Source organism: Pungitius pungitius, chromosome 2 (genome assembly GCF_949316345.1).
Source record: "Pungitius pungitius chromosome 2, fPunPun2.1, whole genome shotgun sequence".
Lineage (NCBI taxonomy): Eukaryota > Metazoa > Chordata > Actinopteri > Perciformes > Gasterosteidae > Pungitius > Pungitius pungitius.
Genome location: NC_084901.1, coordinates 33,321,382 through 33,342,714, shown reverse-complemented (window position 1 = coordinate 33,342,714; position 21,333 = coordinate 33,321,382). Strand labels below are relative to the sequence as shown.

Genomic DNA, 21,333 nt, shown 5'->3' with positions numbered 1-21,333 from the left:
TCAAAGAGTGGAGTCTGATGATGGTGGATGAGCAGTTTCCATTGCAGAGAAAAATATTAAAGGGACAAGTGGTTGTGCGTAATGAAGAAGCAAGCGTATGTGCCAGGAGTGAAAGGAACGACAGCGGTGTTGATTTTAGAAATTTCTTTTATTTTTTATTTCTTACCACTTGGCAGTTGAGTTGGTATATCCTTACAAGGTCAAACGATGGGATGGATTGAAGGGTTTAAGTGGTCAAAATGTCAACTTGAGATCAAGTTTATTCCCTCAGCTTGCATGTCAGTGTGCGTGTTAAATGGGTGAAAAGAGGACAACACTCCAACCGTTTGAGGTTTACGCTTCAGACAAACATCTGGGTCCCACAATCATGCAGCATCTGTACAAAAATAGAAAATGAGTGTCATCAACACCCATGGGTATTACATCCTACTCTCCTCTGCAATGTTTCCAGAAGACCTGCAGTAGATCTGACAATGTAGAAGGAGCACCGGAGCGGGCCGAGCAGGTGTGATGGTGGGATGGAAAACACAATCCCACAATTCATTTTCTCAGGTTTGAGTACATTTCTGAAGCCGCAGGGAGGGATGCGAGCCTCCTCTAAATTGCCTTTGATCTTGTTGTAGTGGGAGCTGTGCTTCTGTAGAGGGCAGGCTTCTGAAAGCATTGGTTCACTGTTGCATCACCACCCGTTACAGCCATCACAGATTATATCATGCACTTCTTTTTGATGTGTTTCTAAGCGTGTGTCTGAGCGTCATGCGTGCTGCATGTCTGTGGCGTCTGTCTGGTTCCAGGGGGCCCGAGACGTTGTTGTGTGCACGTGGCAGGCTTTAGAGTGATTGAGGCCCGTGAAGGGCAGCTCTTCAGCTGCTGATCAGGACACAAGTGGGCAGTGGTCACAGCCTGTGAAATGAGTAGATGTGCGGCAGGAGAATAAATGAGTTTCTGATTCATTTCCTCTGTCAGATGAGAGCAGACTGACTGCTGAAGGCTTGTTCTCACACACACACACACACACACACACACAGAGGGAGACAGGGAGAGAAAGAGAGAGGAGGGTTGAAGTCAGGCTGGCTGGGTACTGAAGGTCTCTCCGGCGGCACGTGCCCTTTTCCAGGTCCTCTTAGATACTAAGAACCACGTCCCTGCAAGACCAACAACACGGCAGGGCATTAAACGAATGAAGGAGGATGTACAGAAACCTTTGTGCAGTGGCCCCACCTGTGTGCTCCCTGCACTCCCAGAGCCTTCTTTAAAAGTACCTCGCGGGGTCAACACGTAAAGGGAATAGATGTGATGCTGCTGCTCTCGTGCTCTCCGTCTCGTCTCTCTCATTATTCTTCAGAACGTCGTGAACAAAACCACCAGAAGAACGATCGTACGGGAACATGAGATTGAGCAGATTTGCACTCCATACTGTTGCGTAACACATCTCGCTCCCCACAGTCTCCCTCTCTCTCTCTCTCTCTCTCTCTCTCTCTTTACTCTGTATCCCTCTCTTTCTTTCTCAGACATGGAGCTTTGTGTTCAATAAGTGGTTCACTTGCAGGGAAGAAAATAGTCTCTTTTTCATGTTCTTAGTGTACAAAGCTTTGGTTTCTTTTTCCCTTTCGAGACCTCCATTGGGGGAGAAACAGTGTTGTCATTAAAACAGATGGGGTTTCACCAGCCTTCAGGTAAACCTTATATAAAAGAGGAGAGAAATGTATGCAGATTTTTTTCTCAAATTAACCAAAGCCGGGCTTTTTGTGTTCTATTTAATCTATGATGATAAAAGCCCCATTGCTGGTGTAAGTTTAGCAACAACAAGACCAAACATCATTCTCTTTCTTTCTCCATCCTCCAACTCCAGGGGGTTTCAGCATTAGAAATTATTGATGTCTTTACTGCCGGGATAAAAGTCTTCGACAAAAACTGTGGGTAGTTACTGTTCTACTGAAGCTATGATAATTCAATCAGAGTGAGACGGATGTCGGTGAGCTACAAGGTAAGTATGGATAAATACTACAATAAAATGTCCAAGACTTTTTTGTAAGATCTGATCATGGGTAAAAACACTAGTACTTCACGTCCCCGTGAAGTACTAGTAAAGTAAATGAAAAGGTTTTTCTGTTTCTCTTTCCCAAAATGATGGTTCTTTTCTTAAATCTTACTTTAAAAAAAAAATTCAACCTATGTATGAAGTTCCTGGTAGATATTGTGGACTATAACTAGAATTTGAGTTGGATTATAATAAAAAGAAGATTCCTCATTGTGGTAACATTAGTACCAGGACAGATCGGTAACTGCACCGAGCCGACCCCTTTGGCTGATGTACCTGGCACTCTCCATGGTGTCCTTGGCCAAGTAGATGTACCAGTAGACCAGGTTGAAGAGGGCGAAGGTCAGCGGGAAGAGGACGCGGGCATACTCGTCGATGGGGCTGGTGCCGGCCAGCTGTGGGATGGGAGGAAATGCGGAGCCCTGCTGGAGGAAAATTGGCAGCGGCGGAGCATCTCCTGGATCGCTGCGACACACTGAGTGGTTTCTCCTCGTCAGGCCCTCCTGAGGGCAGCTGTCCAGCTGGTGGGGGCAATGTGGAGGGACAACGAGAAGAGATGAGAGAGAGTTTGTGTGGGGTTTCTGCTAAGTGGAAGGAAAAGGATTGGTAGTGTAAAGGAAACCAAACTAGCAAGTTCTAGCCAGCAGGTACATGCATACGGATGTCAACATGCTGGAGACGTGCATGTGAGGCTGGAACCTATGTTGATTCCCACAGGAACTTTTTTTTAAGTGGTTTCTCCTCGTCAGGCCCTCCTGAGGGCAGCTGTCCAGCTGGTGGGGGCAATGTGGAGGGACAACGAGAAGAGATGAGAGAGAGTTTGTGTGGGGTTTCTGCTAAGTGGAAGGAAAAGGATTGGTAGTGTAAAGGAAACCAAACTAGCAAGTTCTAGCCAGCAGGTACATGCATACGGATGTCAACATGCTGGAGACGTGCATGTGAGGCTGGAACCTATGTTGATTCCCACAGGAACTTTTTTTTTTCCAATGGCATGCCAACATCTCCATAGAACGCAGCAAGTAGTTTGCTGGATGCCCATAGGATGGTTAAGAGATTAAGCACGGAGAAGTGCTGGACTTAGTCTCTGTTCTCACACTGGGGCTATTTTTAAAACATCTAACCATGAGCCTTGCACGTGAGGCAGATCCCAGGAGGACGCAGTAGTGGCTTACTGTATTAACATTCAGCATATAGCTTTAGATGAGAGCACTACAACAGCCCCTATTACTATTTAATGTGCAGTGTGCCCTGAATTAGGAGAATGGAACATGCTGCACGACTACATGGAAATGCATTGAAAAAGACCTGATCTGGGGCATGATTTCTATCTCTCTACATGTGTGGAGCTGCTTGCTTCTGGCTCATAACGACCATCACTGCATCATCAAACTCTGGCAACACTGAGCAGATTCTAGTGGACAAACCACTAACCTTTATTATTAATGTACAGGAATTTGAGATATCAAGTGATATCATTCTTCAAATGGTATATAAGATCATACGATGACGTTGCTGAGCAGGTAGCTTTCCTACAAAACCTGGTTTACTTAAATCAATTCTTAAGCCAACCAGGTAGTAACATATATTAATGGAACAAATCAAAGATTTTGTGAAAGACGCTTCTTTGCTTTCTTATCAAGCATTTTATGATCCGCTTGATTTTATTGTGGTGTTTCTTCGCAAAACATGACGCTCGAGTCCAAAACAGTCTTAATGCTAAACTTTAGCATTAAGACTGAAAGCTGTGCTCATGTAACCTTACTTAATATTTAGCATACATACACCTCTAGATAAAAAAAGTTGAAACAACTATTTGACAGTTAAACTATATTCAGTATCTTAATGTGATGTCTTTATTCATTTACATCATAGAATTTGCCTGGAAAAAGCCTTCAGCGTCCTCTTGCATGCGTTAGCAAGAGGACTACATCTTGAACCCGATCGGTACAAACACCAGATAAGTTCATGTTATGTCAGCAACTTATTCACCCTGCCTAACCGTACAGCAAGAGGAAGCCAGGCTAAACTGTAGTAATCTGTACCCAAACGCAGCAGAAAACCAACACCGCGCAACAGAATGTGCAAAGAGCAAAGCTAAATGTGCACATGCACCTGGGGACTGTTGACTGAACTGTGGGGGCTGCATTCATCCGCAGGGTAACAATCACGTTTCACCAGTTTTTACACATCTTTATCCAAAGTAACGACCGTTACTTTGTGTTAAATGTCTTGTGTTAATGTTGCAAACACACACTTTGCTTTTCTAAACTTTTACAGTTGACTTGTAATTCAGGTTACGTGGCGATCCCCAACGTTTTAGACGGTGACGTGAAGTTAGATTCTCACCAAAGAGTTGTCGTCATCGCTGCCGGTAGCCAGCACCTCCAGCTTGTCTTGTCTGACCTTCTGCTTCTTCAGGCGGTTGGCCTGCAGGGTGGCGAGGTAGTTCACTGCCGCAAACTCCACCAGAGCCGACGCCACGAAGGCAAAACACACAGCGATGAACCAATCCATGGCCGTGGCATAGGCTACTTTGGGAAGGGACTCGCGGGCGCTGATGCTCAAGGTGGTCATGGTCAGCACTGTTGTGATACCTGGAGGGAGACAAGCGCTGGTGAAGTACACATGGAGAAGAACAACAATGTCAAACGCCACTGGTAAACATTAAAGTGGGGGCAAGAGCGCCGTACCAGCAACTGTGCGTGCAGGAACAGACTCTTTGTTGATCCAAAAAGACACTTGTGACAGCACCACCACCATAATGAGAGGGATGTAGGTCTGGATGAGGTAGTAGCCCAGCTTCCTCTGGAGGTGGAAATGGACCACCTGCACAGAGTAGTGACCTGCAAGATCAAAAGCATGTGTGAGGAGAGCAGCCCTGAGGGACCGAGCAGGGTAGCACAGAGCGGATGCCCTTGCCTGCCCTTGAAAGCAGAAAAGCTGCTGAAGGAAAGGTACAGATGCATTTCTGGTGTTACGGCTGGAATAACCTCCCATCATTTGAGAGGCAAGAGGAAGAAAGAGAGGAAGGAGGGGGCACGGCGGACATTTATTTAGAAATGGGATGAATTCGAAAAGAAGGCGCGCGCGAGGAGGGGGCAGAGGAGGGAGCAGGCAGTGTCACTATGCGTAACTGCCCGAGTCTGAACACATTTGTACAGACCGCACACACACACACACACAGATTTACTCTCTCTCTCTTTCTTTTGGTTTTCCAAATGGCTATCAGTCCCACGTTCTAATGCCTGCCTCAACCTTTTCCTCCCTATGCCACGGATCTGCTGGGTTCACAGGACGGGAGCCCTCCTCCTGCTCCCGGTGAAACACGCACACTCAGACACACACTCCCCCATCCCTCATCCTCTTCAGTCTCTGTCAGTGCTCTGAAGGAAGTCTTTGCTTTTATTTTGGCTCTACTCTGGGCGAATAATGGACACCAGTGTTTGAAGCAGCTCATCTGACCCCCTTTTTGCTCTCAGATTCATCAGCTCAAGAGATAAAGGAAAAAAGCCGGAGTGGGGGAAGGCAGCCGTGTAGCAACGTGATAGCGGACAGAGGGCGTCACCTGTGTTTGATTTGAATATCTCACTGGACAGCGTCTGTCCCACCAGGTCATACTGCAGAAGACTCATGGACTCGGCAGGACAATCAACCGATGCTACCGGTCCCTTCCGCCAAGTGAAAATAATTTCACTGCTTGTGTAGGCATCTGCAAATGCAAAGGCAATAAGAAAAACTCAAAGGGTTGACCCGTTCTTGAATGTGGCCATTATTATTCTTTCTGTTCATGAACAAATCTGTTAAACTTACAACTTCCAAACCTGAGGGGACACGCGTGGCCGTCCATGGGGAAGTCCATAAGCCTCATTGGACATTCCGAAGTGATTGTCAGTCTAACAGCAAGAGAACACACAAGTTATCTTTTTCCTGTAGACCTAGTGTCCACAAAAGATCCAATTGACTAAACAGTAGGTGTTTGATGTAGGGTCACCTCATGGTGTAGAGGACGGTGCCGTTCTGCATGATTCGGAACAGTTTGTTGGGCGTGGTCATGTTGTGAGAAATGGACTTCTTGGAGTTTCGGAAAAAAGTGTCCGGCGTCCAGATCTTGTCCACCATGCGGTTGTTCAGTCGCAGGATTTCAGACGGGCCTTCAAACTTAAGCCGCTCGTCGACCCACATCTGACGGAAGAACATGTCCATGGTGTACTCCTAATGCATGTTGTGGATATAAAACAAAACCACCCAAAGTTTTACATTGCAATCTTCGTCCCAGACGTTCCCCAGTGTACGTAATACTGGGGAGTCATTTCAACTGGCTGTAGATGGTGCGGAGAGATGACGAGGCAATGATGGATGCCACTCATCACAGATAATCATTAATCAATCCATTCAGCCATTCCCTCTGTCTGACGTGTTGTCATATTGATTTAGAGGCCATCGACAATGGAGTTATAGGGCTGGTCAAACAGATTAAAGCTGATTAGATGGTCTTGTGGCAGTTTGCCCGCCAGGCAGAAATTTAGCGGTCACTGAAGCGCTTTCATCTCCATGAGTCAGCAAATATGAATCTCCTTACAACAGAAGTATCTCACCATCTCAACATCTGATACAGGTCCAAAGCTGGTGACGAAGATGTCTGTTTTCACCTCTGTAAGACCACCTATAAAAGTAATAAACAAATGTATAATACACACAATGTGCACAAGAATAGTCCTCCACTAATGTTATAATGTATCAATGAATATATGTTTCTGTAGAGACCAGGCTTTAGGCTTTAGATTTAAAGTCCAAATTACCTCCAGATCCAGGTCGCAATCTGTTGTCGTAACCATCCAAAAGTCGATCCAAAATTAGGGTGATGTTGTCCGAGTAGATCTTCTCAGCTCCATGCACATTACCAAGACTGCAGAGTAAATAAAGGTTAAAGTTGAAGACTCAGTGTACTCAAACCCATGTTTAAGCAGAGAGGGAAGACTTACTTTATCCAGCAGATAAAAGTAACACAAGTAAATGTCAGAATGGCCATCCTGGGCAGCATTTATCCCAAAATATGCCGTCAATTCACGACACAAATCATCCTTTGTACAACAGCATTGAGGGCAGTTAAAACAGAGCTACAGTCCTTATTGGCGTCAAAGTGCTAAAGTGACTGGTAGGTTTGAATAAGGACTCCGGAGGCACTTAGTCAAGAACAGTAATCTAATTAACAGATTAGTAAATCCACTCCATTTTTAGACAAACACCGCATTATCTTGGTTTCATTTAAACCTCCCCACAGTACATTGATGAAGAAAAAAAAAACAAGAAAGACTTGTTAGTTAATGTTATATCAATGAAAACACTGACCTAAAACTCTTACATACATTTTCCGGCTGTAGTTCACTTTACTGGACAGCGGGTGGCGCTTTGGCCAAAAATACTGTTCACAAACGGAACTGCGATGCTTTCCTGAGAGCAGAAGAAGAGTGAGTTTCAGACATCAACACAGACTGACGCCACACAGCACAGGCTAATCGTCGAATATTAAAAAAACATTTAACTTGACATGTTCACAACAACAGTTCTACAAAGCCCAGCGAGGAGTGGTGAAGATCAACCGCGCGGCAACCTGTTAGCATAACTTCTCTGTAAGCCAGACGGAGTGTGACGTCAGACTGCTAGCTGGGGTTAGCCGACGTTAGCTAGCGCTAGCCGACCTGTCGGTACGGTGCCGAGCCGCAGCATGTCGGTGCACTTCGAGGAGCGGAGCGGCGTTGTCCCCTGCAAGACCCCCTGGGGCTCCTGGTACCAGACCATGGAGGAGGTTTTTATTGAAGTCAATGTGCCTAATGGGACGTCCGGTAAGGAGGTCAAGTGTCATTTGGGATCGAGGGACATCGAACTGCACGTCAAAGGGAAGGAAATGTTCAAGGTAAAGTTAAAAACCTCGAGACATCATTTCAACCAAGAGAAAGAGTGCGTTTTCAGTTTGGTTACTAGAACGAGGCCCTTGGGTCAACATAAATAAAGACACAATATAGACATACTTCATAGAGACAATGATAATAAAACATCTCCCTGAGTCACACGCGTTCACAGTTCAATTGCAATTACAAATCGGAGGTCCAACGCGTTTTCAATACCAGCACTTAAATAGAAAAACACAGTATAACGTAAGAAGCGATACCAAGTTTAAAGGTAAACGTCCTGCTTTCAAAATGTAACGTTAGTTTAAGTAAACTATTATCCGAATTTGGTCCATTCTGGATATTTTATTATTAGATTCCGTCCCTTTTATGGTAAAGCTGGTAATAATGGGCTCGTCTTTCTGTATTTCTGTTGATCATCTTTAGTGGTTTTATTTAAAAGATTGTGTTTATGTCAAGAAAGCTCCAGGCACTTTAATCATAAGGTTCATAAGGTTTGACTCAAAAGTTGAACGCACATCTTCACAAACTGTTTTCCATTTATTTATTTTTACATTTTTACATTCCATCAGGGAAAGTTGTTTGACACAACCATGTCCGACGAGGCCACATGGACACTAGGTATGTGGGGCTCCTTCGGGTAACACACTTTGACTTGAATGTACAAAATTCGCCCCTTATATCGCTCTTTTCTCTTTTTTTCTTTTCATTCTTAGAGGACAAGTGTCTCATTCGGATCATTCTGATGAAGACCAACAGAGAGGCAGGGAACTGCTGGTCCTCCCTCCTGGAGGGGGAGTACTGTGCGAATGCCTGGGTCCAGGACCAGATGCAGAGGAAGCTCACACTGGAGAGGTTCCAGCGGGAGGTTCGTTTAACTAAGTGCCATCTGAGGGGTCGTGGTGTACTTCGCCAAGAGATTATTACAAGTTCTCAGAGGCACACATGAGGGAAAGCTCGCTTAAATCAATGGGTACGACTACTAACTAAATGCCTTCATGAATAGTTTTTAAATGATTATGTAATATGAAATTAAATGGATTTTTCAGATTCTAACAAAACAAATAATTGCTCTAACCAGTCAGAGGAAGACGTCTCAAATTGGCAACCAAAAAGTTACTTATTCCATGAAGCAATCAGACACATCACATTAACAATTAATAGCCATCTACTTTTCTTTTTAAATGCCTGATCGTGTGCTTTATTAGAAAGTGATCGCCAAGTAGAGGCTTGATTACATCACTTTGCTACAAAAGGAAAGCAAAGCAGTAGCAACTGTGTTTATTCCCGATTTTGAACAAAATCCTATACGAATTCATACAGACCTTATCTGGGTAGATAAGTAAAAGGATATGTTTGCAGGTATTGTAGGGTGATGTCTCCTGACCATGTTTTTTGGCTTTTTGCTAGAATCCTGGATTTGACTTCAGCGGTGCAGAGATATCTGGGAATTTTGCTGGCGGTGGTCCAGACTTTTCCAGTTTACAGAAGTGAGCAGTCTGGTGATGCCCAACACCTGCAACCTGCTGGATATGTCACCTTGGTCTAACAGACCTCAAAGCGCCATGATGAGAAGTCACAACTTTGCCTTCAGAACTGCCGATAATGAGCGGCAGACGGTGTAACCAGACTTTATCGAACCGTTAAAGACGACAGAAGATTTCATCGGGCCAATTCGAGCCCAGTTTGGCAAGTTACAATGTTCATTACACAGGCTGAGCAATGGTTGATGGAAGAAGCTTGTGTGTGACTCGGTCGTTTTAAATGAGAAGAATGCAAAAGCAATAGCTTTTCAATAAAGTTTTATTGAAAGGTACAAGAACATAGATTAACGAGATGGTGTATTCAATCAGCCGATTTAAATTTGGAAACACATTTTATGTCACTAAAAGAAACTTCTGCTAAACAGGGAATCTGACCAAAAAAAATGCAACAAATTGCAATCCACATGTCCACTGCAACAAGCTTTTTTTTTTATATTTGCTTCCTAATTGACAACTAAAATCAATTAATACATGTCGTACTTAACTTTTATCAAATCAAGAATTGGTTTGAAAACCACTCATCTGTAACCACTGGCATTTTGGCTCAAACTGTGTGGTCAGCCATGATTGACGGGATAGTCAATAGCCTCACTTCGCTGGAGTAAACCAGCGCTCCTTCTCCGTAACAAAATAAAAACAAAAAATCATCACCTTGGGTAGGAGTGTGCAATCAGGACAGTTTAGCAACCTAGGGTGGGAGTTAAGGATTTTGGGCCCGATTTCTTGGTTCCATTTTTTGATATTCACAAAATCCTTCTCCCTCCCCTTCCACATAGTGGACTGAGGACCTAGGTGGTTATTTACTTAATAGCTTAAAACCAGCAACCCGTTCCAGGAAATACCAAACACCTTGGTACGGATTTTATCGAGATCATAGTGTACACTTTAGCAAGCCACATTTAACCAGGAGAGGAACACTTGGGATGGTGGTAGTTGGACCTTTCTGACGTTGGGGCAGATTAAAGATAAATGTAAGATGGTAAACAAAGTTGAGTCAATTAGAAGTTTTTCTTTTTTTGCTTTTCTTTAAAGAAATCCATCATCGCCGATGAAGATCTGTAAAGAAAATAACTGGAGCTACATGTTCACGCCCCCCCAGATTAACAAGCTGACTCGGGTATGGTGGGAAGATGAGTGATCTTGTAGTAGCTGTGCTTCAGCTGACGCGCGGTCCTTCCCGAAATAGTCCAGCGAAGCCTCTGGCCGTTTGGCTTGGAGCACCGGGCACTGGCATATTCAGCCAGGCATTTCCCGACCAACTCCCGCACGCAGACCAGGTCGCCGTCTCTGAACTGCAACGCCATCGGAAAAACCAGGCGGGACATTAAGCCCCTTCATTTCCACTAGTCCTAACGTCAAGCAACCGTTGGGTTCTAACCAGCTACAGTAAGACAAAAGATTAGTACAGTGGGTACTTACATTCAGCTGCTGCTGCAGACCTTTCAGGGCCTCTGATATTTTGTCAGTGTGCTCAGGGTCATGTTGTTCCTGGGCCTCGTAACACAGCAGCGCCATTGCGAGCAGAGATGGCTGCAGAGGAACAGATTATAGCTCCTTCAGTGCAATTCAACTTTGAACAGTCAATAGATTTGTCTACAAAGACTGGCAGAGAAAACGTTTTAAAAATTAATATTTACCAAACAGACTCACTTCATACCTGTAGTACCACGACAGACAAATAACAGATTTGGCCTTACCTTTATTTTGGAGAAGACAAATGAGCAATGACATGCCTTCAGTTGAGCCTCCAGTCTTTCAAGGCTCAGTATCTTCTTGCTGTGAAACAGAAAAATGCTTTTACTGTCAAGACAACAATTTATGTGAGAGGTAGCCCTCACGAGATTAGTCATCAATCTATTCAATTCAATTCATTTTATTTTGTATAGCCCAAAATCGCAAATTACAAATTTGCCTCAGAGGGCTTTACAGTCTGTACACATGCAACATCCTCTGTCCCGAAACCCTCACATCAAAATCCCGAAAACCCTCACATCACATCAAAATCTGAATTTTGTTTTTTGGTATTTTAACGTCTCCCTGACGATGTTTACCAACGCGGTCCGTTTCACGTCTATAAATCTACATGATTTTACGTCGGATGATTTGGGTTTCTTTATTATTCTTTTTAAACCCAAATATGAGCAGACACGTTTTAGTGGAGTAAATAGAATTGTGTTGAGTCACGGTTCAGCCCTGCAGGTCCGCCTGTCCTTACCTCTCAGCGTCGAGCTGCCTCTGGACGTGGCTGTGAAAGAGGCGGAGAAAGCGGAGGGCTGTGGGGGCCTTCACCTTCCAGTAGAGCTTCTCCATGATGATCTTCTCCATCCTCATCATGTCAGACACCGTAAAGCGATTCTGACTGATGCGGATCAGTTCGTTGGCCAGAGGCACGTTCTTCTCCTCCTCTGCAGACTTCACGGCAATGTAGAAGCAGCTGAGGCCCACGCAGGACAGGTGCTTTGGTTGAATCTGGGGGGGACAGGTAAAGGAATTCAGAATATAGAAATAACCTCTGCCATTTCTATATGGCCAGCAAAATGTACTTTTCAGGCATGAATGCTCTCCGAACCTTCATCAAGGAAAGGAATCGGTCCAACAAGCTGATGGCCAGTGAGAAGGTCTCGGAGCTAAAACCAAAGAACCTGGTCAGAGAGAGCAGGTCCTTCACTTCCAGCTCCCTCAGTCTGGTGGTCATCCTGAGACCGTTGTCCTGGGAGATCTCGATGAACCTCAAGCCGCTCAGCTTGGGTTGGTACCGGCCCTCCAGATCCGTCAGGGCCTTCAGCTGCACTGCGAAGGGCTGTGCGGGTCCCGTCACTGTGTCGATCATCTGTGCAGAGGGAAGCAGAGCTGAGTAACACGGACTGAATCTAACTAAAACTCTATATTTATTTAGTCTCAAAACTATAGAAATCTGTGAAACTTAAGAAACCACAGGTTTTGTTCTATCTACAACTGGCAACTAATCAGCAATATATGCCGACAACATACAGCACAGTGCCTGAAGTACCAATATGCTGTGGATACCACAGTAGGCTTACTGGTGTCACTCTGCTCGAACATTCAAATAACTCAATTTGCATTTATGAACAAAGACCTCAGATATCCAGCCTTTTCTGATATCAACCTAAACAAAATGTCAACCAGTTCATGCAATTTAGACGGCTTTAGGAAACCAGAAATGCTCGAACAGACCTGTGTGTTAAACACTATACTCATACCCCATCTGGATAAAGGGCCATGTGTTTGCGCAATAGTAAAACTCCTCAAAGAGTTTGAAGTGTGCGAGTAATCGAGTGAGTAACCATCCACGAGCAGCTGTCCCCAAACCGGACTGAACTGGAAGGGGCCGGTGGCGGTGGTAACGTAAAACACCCTCAAGGTCCAGCACCGTGGTTTATCACCAAGGGGGCAACACAACTCTGTGATAAGAACCGCTCGTGTTCGATAGTCGGGGCACGTGACTGGCCGTATTGTCTACAGGACGCGGCCATGCGCGTAACACAGCAGGATCCGAGACATGTCGGGACATGTCTTTGCCGCACGCACGCACCGGCAGACAGCTAACCCGATGACAACAGAAAACCCACAGTCGGAGAACTTGGATTAAACCGTTAAAGTGTGTCTTGAACTATAATACACGGCCCAGTGGGCGTTGAATCCATTTACCGTTGTAACGTTACTCCGTGACAGTAGAGAGGAATGGACTAACGTGAATCATTTGACGTTAACGGCGTGACGTTAACCGTTAGCTCAGGCTAACGCTAACCTTTTCTGATGGTCATAGCGTGAGTTTTTTTCTCTTTCTATCTGTGAACTGCCACTGAAAGGACATATTTTACACATTGAAAGAATCGATCCCACGTTAAACATATGCACATCAGGTAACGTTAAGTAAGCAGAATATACAAAGGGAGGTTGGTTAACTTACCTTGGGTGAAGTTACGTTGCCTTTAATGTTACTAATATAAATCGAGGATGGAAAAATGCCTCAACACGATTTCAATATGCGAGTGAAAAGAAATTAAAAACACAAAAAAGAGTGACTATGAACTTTCACTAAAGAAAGTTTTAAGCAGACGTTATTTTCTGCCTATGCACACCCCCTACCCTTGGAGTTAGGCGATGGTGAAAGGACAGTAGGATGTCAATGCAGGAATAAAGCCAGACCCACGATCCAACACGACGAGCATTCATTGGTCATCGACAGGTGACGTTTACAAGTTACATTTCAATTGGATACATTTCCAGCTTAGAACAAATAAGCCCCGCCCTACACATGATTGTGGCCAATTGTAGATTAGGAGGCGGGACATGACCTGAAATTGCTAACAGTGTCTGATGATACAACATAACGGGAGAGGGGGATACGAGAAAACAGCAACATTTTGGGGGAATGTTTCGGGAAACTATGCAGGATTTCTTCAAAGTTCATGTATTATTGTTTGTTATAAAACCAGGCATTATCCCACCATACTGGCTCTCTGGAGGGTTTCCAAAGGGTGCTTCCTAGATAGTTTCTAGAACAGTCTGGAGGGACCGTGAACCTGCTGAGACCACACCTTACCTGCCAAAAGTTGTGTCTTACAGTGCAATTATGGATAGAAGGAGGCACGTTTTCAAAGGTCTTTATTACATCAGGATGTACAAATCTGCAAGTGGTCCCACACAAACCCACTATATAGATCGAATGACAAAGATATTTAATCCTGAATATATGTGAGGCTGAATAATATACTTCTACATAGATATTTTTAACATAACATTAGGGTTGACATTTTCGCATGATAGGACACCATTTAGAATGATTAAATATAAAGGTAATCTAGTTGTACCATGACAGATTTAAAGTGCTTATAAATCATAATATATGGAATCCGTACAACATTTAACAGCAATATTATGTCATTTTATAATATTTATATCACAGTGTAAATTGTCATCAGTCAAAAACTACAAGCATAACAAAGCGGATAAATTAAGGGAGCATATTTAGTACAAAAACTGAGATTTTGGCAATGATCTTTAATACTTTTAGGAGTGAGGATTAGGAGTCATGCAGAGACTTCTACACTGCTAAGACGCTTGAAGAGGAGGTTAGTAGACATGGAAGTCTTCAGGCAGGTAACTTTGAGTGATGTTAAGTGCATTTCTATAAAATTGTTATTTCAAATTGTAAAAATAATACACTTGATTGCTAATCTGGGATCTTTTGATGTTGTAGAAAGTCGTTAATTCATATTCCTTCCTGAGGTTAAGGAGCACGCAGATGGAAGACTAAAGAAGCTATGAAAAGGAAAGAAAAACCATGTTATATATCCAAACAAACAGCTGTATTTATTAAAAGGCATTAGACAAGATTAGAAATAATAAAGTTTAGTGGAAATGGTCATCTGTCTTGATAAACATGTTGTTATTTGTCCTGTTAGCTTGCATTGAGGAAAGGCAAATTACCATCGAAACATGATGGAAATGGAGGCGCTGTTCTTGAAACACAACCAAATTTTGGTACCTCATGACAAGTACTTGTGAAATATGAAATGCTGCCTACAATAAACATGGCTGACGTGATGGGGGCAGGTTAAGATGAACGGTTCAGCTGACAAACTCGTGAACTGATGCTGTGTTTGGTTTCCCATGGACATGATTTATTTCAATATAAATAATGGTAACATATATGCTCATTTTTAGACTCTGTAAACATTAATTATAACTTTGTAAAAAGTGGTGTTAGACAATTCAATCATCTTACCACTGTTTACTATCTCAAACTAAGAATAAAATACATTTGAAAAAGTATCAATAACTATATGTTCATTAGTAGAAAATCAGAGCTAAAAACCCTACTGGAGACCATATAACTGAAAAATGACTGCACATGTAAAGCATAATATAAGTTATCTTCATCTCTTCAAATCAGTGTGTACCTAAAAGTCTCTATAACAGGACATGAACACACATTCATGGCGAGGACATCAAACAACACCAGCTACTGGTTATGAAAACAGTCCATGGACTGTGTCTCCAGCAGCAGCGTGAGGGACAAACTAAATACACAAAGTAGAGAACGTGGCTTAAAGCCATCACATATTTCAGGCTGACATATGAGTAACTTTGAATGGTTCACACATACAGTGTGACTAAGTAATGTCAAAGATGACATTACTTAGTCACAACTCTCTCTCTCTCTCTCTCTTCCAATGTGATGGCAGACACATTCCTGGTTCCCTGGGTGTTTGATCCATAAATCAACTGAAAGGGGGAAAGAAAAAAGACAGAAGATGGGAAAAAGAAAAAAATGGATGGATGAATGAATGAATGAATGAAAAGAATAAAGAATGAAACGAGTATGGGTATGCAACAGTATTTTGGTGGGAACTTTTTTTTTAAATTCACTTTTTTTTTCTCCATAGACCAACATTTTAACAGCCCGACCATCAGATTGTTTAATTAAAAAAACCTTGTGGAAAGCAACTCCTGAAACAGAATATCTTGAACAGCTTTCACACTCAGCACCGTGGTAGCATATAGTGAACAAAACGCTTTTAACTTATCCAGATGTATTTCAACACCTGAAAGCTCATCGTCTCTTTATTTTTTTCATATGTTTGTATCCTACTAATCATTAAGACAGCTTTGCCATTGAGTATTTTGAGCTTATGTAATTGACATATAAAAGGTAAACAGCTGGAGAAATGACTACAGCTCTGCGTGGGAGTAAGTATCATCAGGTCTGCGCATGGTGAGCGGTGTGAGCGTCGTGGGACCCGTCACGTATGAATAAGAGAGCTGCGCCTGTGCACACACTGTCAGTCTGAATCAGTCTCTGTATCAGTTTCTGAGCCACTGTGGCTTCTGGGAAAACAACACTATCTCATTAATCACATGGTACGCCTCCCCCCTCTGTCCCATCCACTCCACACAGAACAGATGTCCGTGGCTTGTCAATGTTTAGTGTTACTATTTAGTGGTTTTACCGCATGCTCTGACCACAATGGTGCAGGACAGGAAAATCAAAGGCACACAGAAAGTTGGACTTACTTCTTCTTGTCCTTGTCCTTCTTGAACGGTGTTTGTGAGCAGCCTTGAAGAGCCTGTCCCATCAGCGTCTCAGCTGCAACCTTTCTTCTGTTGAAGGCGTTCATTTCCTCCTCCAGTTCTCGTCTCTTCTCCTCCAGATTCTTCTTTTCTTCCTGGTGCATCCGCTTGAGCTGCTCAAACCTCTCATGAAGCTGGAAGAGATGATGATGATGATGATGATGATGACCGGGATAAGACGGGGCACAATGTGAGACAGACCAAATATGTTATACTTTGAATGAGTGGTTATTTCCGCTTATGTCAATCCTCACCTCTTTTTCCTTTTCTTTCAGCTCAGCTTCCGTCTCCTTCACTTTGCTGACAAACATTTGTCTCATTTCTTCCTCTTTGTGCTGCAGATCGACGAGGAACTCCTTCCTCTTGGCTTCGTATGTGTCCTGGAGGCTAAGACATGAGAGTAAAAGCAACGTTAAGATCAGTTTAATAACGTATTGGACAGGATTAGTCCACAAGCTAGCGGCTGCAGCACCATCAGGAGCAAAAAGACAGCATGTTAAATGTTACCTGTTTAAATTGAAGAGAACAGCAGATAATATGGTTCACTATCTGGCCTGAAACTTCCAAATGCTGTTTAATACAGACTTTAAAATGTTCTTCAAATGACAAAATAAATTAAAATCAGATCTAAATATTTTTGCAAGTACTGTATACTTATGTAAATACTCACATTTCCAACTGAGTCAATCAACCAGGTTTAACATTTTCAAAAGCAAGTTTTTAAATGGCTTTTTCAACCTAATCCTGAGCTCCATATGAGGTAAAACTACTGAGGTATCAGGTGGCATTTCATGAACATGTGGTTACTCGCCTATATTAGGAAGAGTGGGTAATCCTTGGATGAATTCACAAAATCAATTATTTACTAATAGTTAAATAATTAAACTAGAGGCTAAATTGGGGCATAATTCTCCACTAGTTTCCTTTAAGCTGAAAAGGGAAATGAGGTAAGTTGTCCAGATGCATTACATCAGCACTACCCCTAAGTTCACCTGAAGGACTGGCTGTCCGGGTCCGTGTCCTTGAAGCCCATCTCTTCTAGCTTGCAGCGACGATAGAGCTCATAGTGCCGAGCGTGCGTTTGCTCCCGGAGATCCTCCATGTTCACACGCACTAGCATCTCCCGCAGCTTCACAAAGTCACAATGATTTTCGTTCTCCACTGGGGGAAAAAAAGAAAAGAAGATCATTTTGCACTCACTGAGAATCAGAGAACTCATGAAAAACTGAGAATCGTAATATTATGTTTATTGCTCGATACTTCAGCAGCAGGACGTAACACTTTATGATGCTTGTAGGATCAACTCACCCTGTACTGATCCCCAGGGGTACAGCCTTGCTTTCACCATCTTATTTCCCACTTTAACCTCCTCCAAACTCCCCACCACAGCAAAGGGAAGATGAGTCTGTAACGTAAAAGTGGCGACATTGTCACACTTTTTATTAAATGACCCTGCTGTTGTTATGTCCGGTGCGTAAGATGTGCTTCAGTGGATTGAAATTGTGTCTTCCATTGTTACCAGATGGGCGCATGTATTGTGTCATGTGTTGGTGTTTCTGGGACTCACGTTCATGGAAGTGTTTATCTCGGCGACCGCTTCATCCTCTGTGGGGAACTGGTAGATCTGTACTCCATTACTGACCAGCTCGCTCATTATCTTGATCTTCAACTTGTCCAGTTCGCTCTTGGAAACCGTGTCAGCCTTTGCAATAACTGGGATGATGTTCACCTGCGTAAAAGATCCTAATGGGAGTGAGACTGAGGAACAGTTGTATTGCAGAATAAGAACATGGACAGATTCTGTGTTCACCTTGCTGTCCAGTTTCTTCATCGTGACGAGATCGAGGGACTTCAGGGAGTGTCCGGTGGGAGCGATGAAATACAGGCAGATGTGGATTCTTGTGTCATGGCAGTTAAATAAGGAGCGTTTTATTTTTAGCTCCTCCTCTAGATACCTCTCGAACTGGGAATCGATGTACTCAAGAATGGGCTTATGGCTGCACAGAGAGACGGCACAAGACATAAAACATGAGCGTCATTTGTTTTATTCTTCTATGCATGGGCAACAAACTGTACATTGCTTTCAAGTTGTTTGAGTACATTTGAATATCTTGAATATTTCCACCCCCTGTTGTTGGAGCACTCAAATGTTTATTGAGACTGCATTAGCTCTAGCAGCCATTCCCACATTTCCTTTCTTCAAACACAATGTTTATGCCAGAGACCGACCGGATCTCTTTTACAAGTAGATCCTGCAGGACAAGGCCCAGGGTGAAAAAAATAGCATGCGCTGAACTACCCAATTTTTAAGATCAGCATCAAAGAGCGCTGCATGTAAAGGGTTTCTATATCATTTGAACAACAATGTAGGCCTATATTCTATATTTGTGCAGGACAGTTTTATTGTTTTTTCTAAATCAGCTTCTCTCTCTGGAAAGCACTCTGTCTAACTGAAAGTCAAATGAACATCTCCATGTTGCTGTACCTCTCTGCTTTGTTGATCTGGTCTCCAAAGCCCACAGTGTGCACAATGGTCAGCTTGAGGTTGACATTGCTCTCCTGAAGATCATAGGTCTGTGGGCGTAGCTGCACCTCCCTCTGATAGTGGCTGGCTTCCTCATTTTCAAACGTCGTATTGAAAAGAGTGTTCATTAATGTTGACTTGCCGATCCCGGTCTCACCTTTGATGAAGAGAAAATGACACAGGAGAGACAGAGATGAGGGGAAGCTCTAATGTTAGGTCCATTCCCTTTGGATCATGAGCTAGGTTCAGACATACCAACGCAGAGGATGTTGAAGCAGAATCCCTGTGCAACTGATTTACTGACCAACTGGTCCGGAAGACTGTCAAACCCCACATGACCTCCGAGCTCCAGGGTTCGCTTTTCTTCATGCTGAGATATTCGGAAAAACAGGATGGTCATAGATTCAAAAAGGAAAGATAACATCACATTTAATTTTAAATTGATCATATTTACAACAATCAAATAAAATAGCAAGGTTAGAGAGCTCCTTCTGTTAGATCCTATCCCCAAATTTTGCGTTCAAGCTTAAAAGCATTCTTTGCAAATTAGGTCATCTCTCTCTTCCCATTTACACACGCTATAGTCTGCCTATAAATGCCTCAATATCACCAACCGAATTCCTCTGTTAGAGACAAGCTAATCTGAAAATAAAAAAACAGCAATGAGAATTATGCAGCACAGATGTCTTTCTTTACATTGTGCGTCCTATGCCTGTTTATCAAGCTTATATAAAAGGCTTAACAGAAGTTGAAAGCTGCCAACAGTAATGGTCTGTTATTACATTCATGGATGAAATTATTATGTAAGTATTTGCATTATGCATTAGTTTGTTGATTAATAGATTAGGTATAAAAGAAAGATTGTAAAAAAATAGCCCAAAAACGCTCCCAGAGCTCAGAGTTACCTCTTAAAATGACTCGTTTTGTTTAATTAACTTTATAAAACCAATACATACAGTATCAGTCAAAAGGTTTGGATACACCATCTCATTGAATTGAATGAGAAAATGTGTCCAAACTTTTAAATGGTACCATAAATATATTTGAAAATGATTAAAGACTGAATGGATTAATCATTTACAGCAGCACTTTTTTATTGTGTACAAAACTCACTGCACAAACCATCACCTTCTTTCCAGGTTTGCTAGTATAACCCTAAAAATCTGATCATGACAATAACAATATACTACATTAACTGCATTCTGCCCCGGCCCTATGAGCTGAGGGGTGTTTGATCCCTCCCATGCCAGATACATCCCGATTTACTGGCATCTTGCAAAAGGCTCAACATGAGGATCAGGATGTGTTCAGCACAACAATCATCCATTTCTGTCCCTCTTTATTCACACACATGCACACGCGCACACACACACACACACACACACACACACACACATTCACTAATACACAAAGAGCTCTTTATCTAGATGCTTGGGATTTGGAGAATATCCAAGCTGCTGGTACCCATAACTCCCCTTCACAGACAGACACACACACCCCAACTTCACAAAGTCTTCCATCATTCGCAACCCGTGCACGTGGGGCCCGTGACGCAATGCACGTACTGTCAGATACGATGACTTTTTAGCAAAAACACTTCCACGTTGACGCTGATGCATCATGTGGTGCATCTAGCTGCCCCTTCAGGAGGGTGACTACGTGTGTTCATCCTCTTAACTCGGTGCCTCACTGGCTGCTGCCCCGCGTCTCACCGAGCGTCCCGCTCTGCACCTGCGTGCACCTGTCACGGCGCTGACGTACTGCAACGCGCGTCGTGCGGTGCATTCTTTTTAATGCCGCACGGTCAGGCGGCTTCCTTTCTGCAAGGCTGCGCGGCTCTCACGCATTTTTGCGTAACCGCATCGAACCGCAGTTGAAACTACCCCCCCCCCCCTCCCCCGTCACACCGGGGATGCTATGCTAGCCGCTAGGATCGTACTTACCGCGAAGACGTCTCCATCGTCGGCCGCCATGGTGCGAAGGGTCCGTGTGCGGGATGGAGGAGCGATCAGCGGGGCTCTGCTCTCCTCACGGAGCGCGCAGACTCGCTGCTGCTTCCAATATGGCCGCTCGGAGGAAACACCCCCCCCCCCCCCTCCGGAGGGCGACGCCACAGCGACCAAAGCGCTCCGCCTTCACCCGGATTCACGGATTAGAGAGAGAAAATGTTAGCACCGGTTCTGTAGTAACCGATTATCTAATTTATTAGTTCATTTC

At 43.5% G+C, this 21,333-nt stretch overlaps 4 protein-coding genes across 6 annotated transcripts; 1 reads left to right on the top strand and 3 right to left on the bottom strand.

Moving 5' to 3' along the window:
• Positions 1-34: 34 nt before the first annotated feature.
• On the bottom strand, positions 35-7,176 carry gabra6a (gamma-aminobutyric acid type A receptor subunit alpha6a). Its single transcript, XM_037460683.2, has 10 exons — positions 7,024-7,176; positions 6,841-6,947; positions 6,637-6,704; positions 6,033-6,253; positions 5,852-5,934; positions 5,607-5,750; positions 4,732-4,884; positions 4,388-4,635; positions 2,318-2,562; positions 35-1,145 (listed from the first exon to the last, which is right to left on the bottom strand). Exons 1-10 carry the CDS (start codon positions 7,080-7,082, stop codon positions 1,124-1,126), a joined length of 1,350 nt encoding a protein of 449 aa, XP_037316580.1. The 5' UTR covers positions 7,083-7,176; the 3' UTR covers positions 35-1,123.
• A 310-nt stretch (positions 7,177-7,486) lies between these two features.
• Positions 7,487-9,924, top strand: nudcd2 (NudC domain containing 2). Of its 2 annotated transcripts, none has more exons than XM_037460688.2 (4): positions 7,487-7,955; positions 8,523-8,571; positions 8,667-8,923; positions 9,361-9,924. In XM_037460688.2, the coding sequence occupies exons 1-3, from the start codon at positions 7,767-7,769 to the stop codon at positions 8,897-8,899; spliced, it is 471 nt and encodes a 156-aa protein (XP_037316585.1). In that variant the 5' UTR covers positions 7,487-7,766; the 3' UTR covers positions 8,900-8,923; positions 9,361-9,924. The 2 variants fall into 2 exon arrangements, with proteins under 2 accessions (XP_037316585.1, XP_037316584.1); XM_037460687.2 differs by having other exon boundaries at positions 7,489-7,955; positions 8,667-8,818.
• ccng1 (cyclin G1) lies at positions 9,736-13,641 on the bottom strand. The gene is made up of 6 exons (XM_037460686.2): positions 13,426-13,641; positions 12,064-12,324; positions 11,710-11,963; positions 11,192-11,270; positions 10,914-11,024; positions 9,736-10,786 (listed from the first exon to the last, which is right to left on the bottom strand). Exons 2-6 carry the CDS (start codon positions 12,322-12,324, stop codon positions 10,595-10,597), a joined length of 897 nt encoding a protein of 298 aa, XP_037316583.2. The 5' UTR covers positions 13,426-13,641; the 3' UTR covers positions 9,736-10,594.
• Positions 13,642-14,106: 465 nt separating this feature from the next.
• On the bottom strand, positions 14,107-21,215 carry LOC119210547 (septin-8-A-like). Of its 2 annotated transcripts, none has more exons than XM_037460685.2 (10): positions 21,060-21,215; positions 19,372-19,486; positions 19,078-19,273; positions 18,403-18,589; positions 18,160-18,321; positions 17,901-17,997; positions 17,585-17,753; positions 16,847-16,979; positions 16,536-16,726; positions 14,107-15,746 (listed from the first exon to the last, which is right to left on the bottom strand). In XM_037460685.2, the coding sequence occupies exons 1-10, from the start codon at positions 21,087-21,089 to the stop codon at positions 15,743-15,745; spliced, it is 1,284 nt and encodes a 427-aa protein (XP_037316582.1). In that variant the 5' UTR covers positions 21,090-21,215; the 3' UTR covers positions 14,107-15,742. The 2 variants fall into 2 exon arrangements, with proteins under 2 accessions (XP_037316582.1, XP_037316581.1); XM_037460684.2 differs by having other exon boundaries at positions 14,107-14,780.
• Between the last annotated feature and the right edge of the window lie 118 nt (positions 21,216-21,333).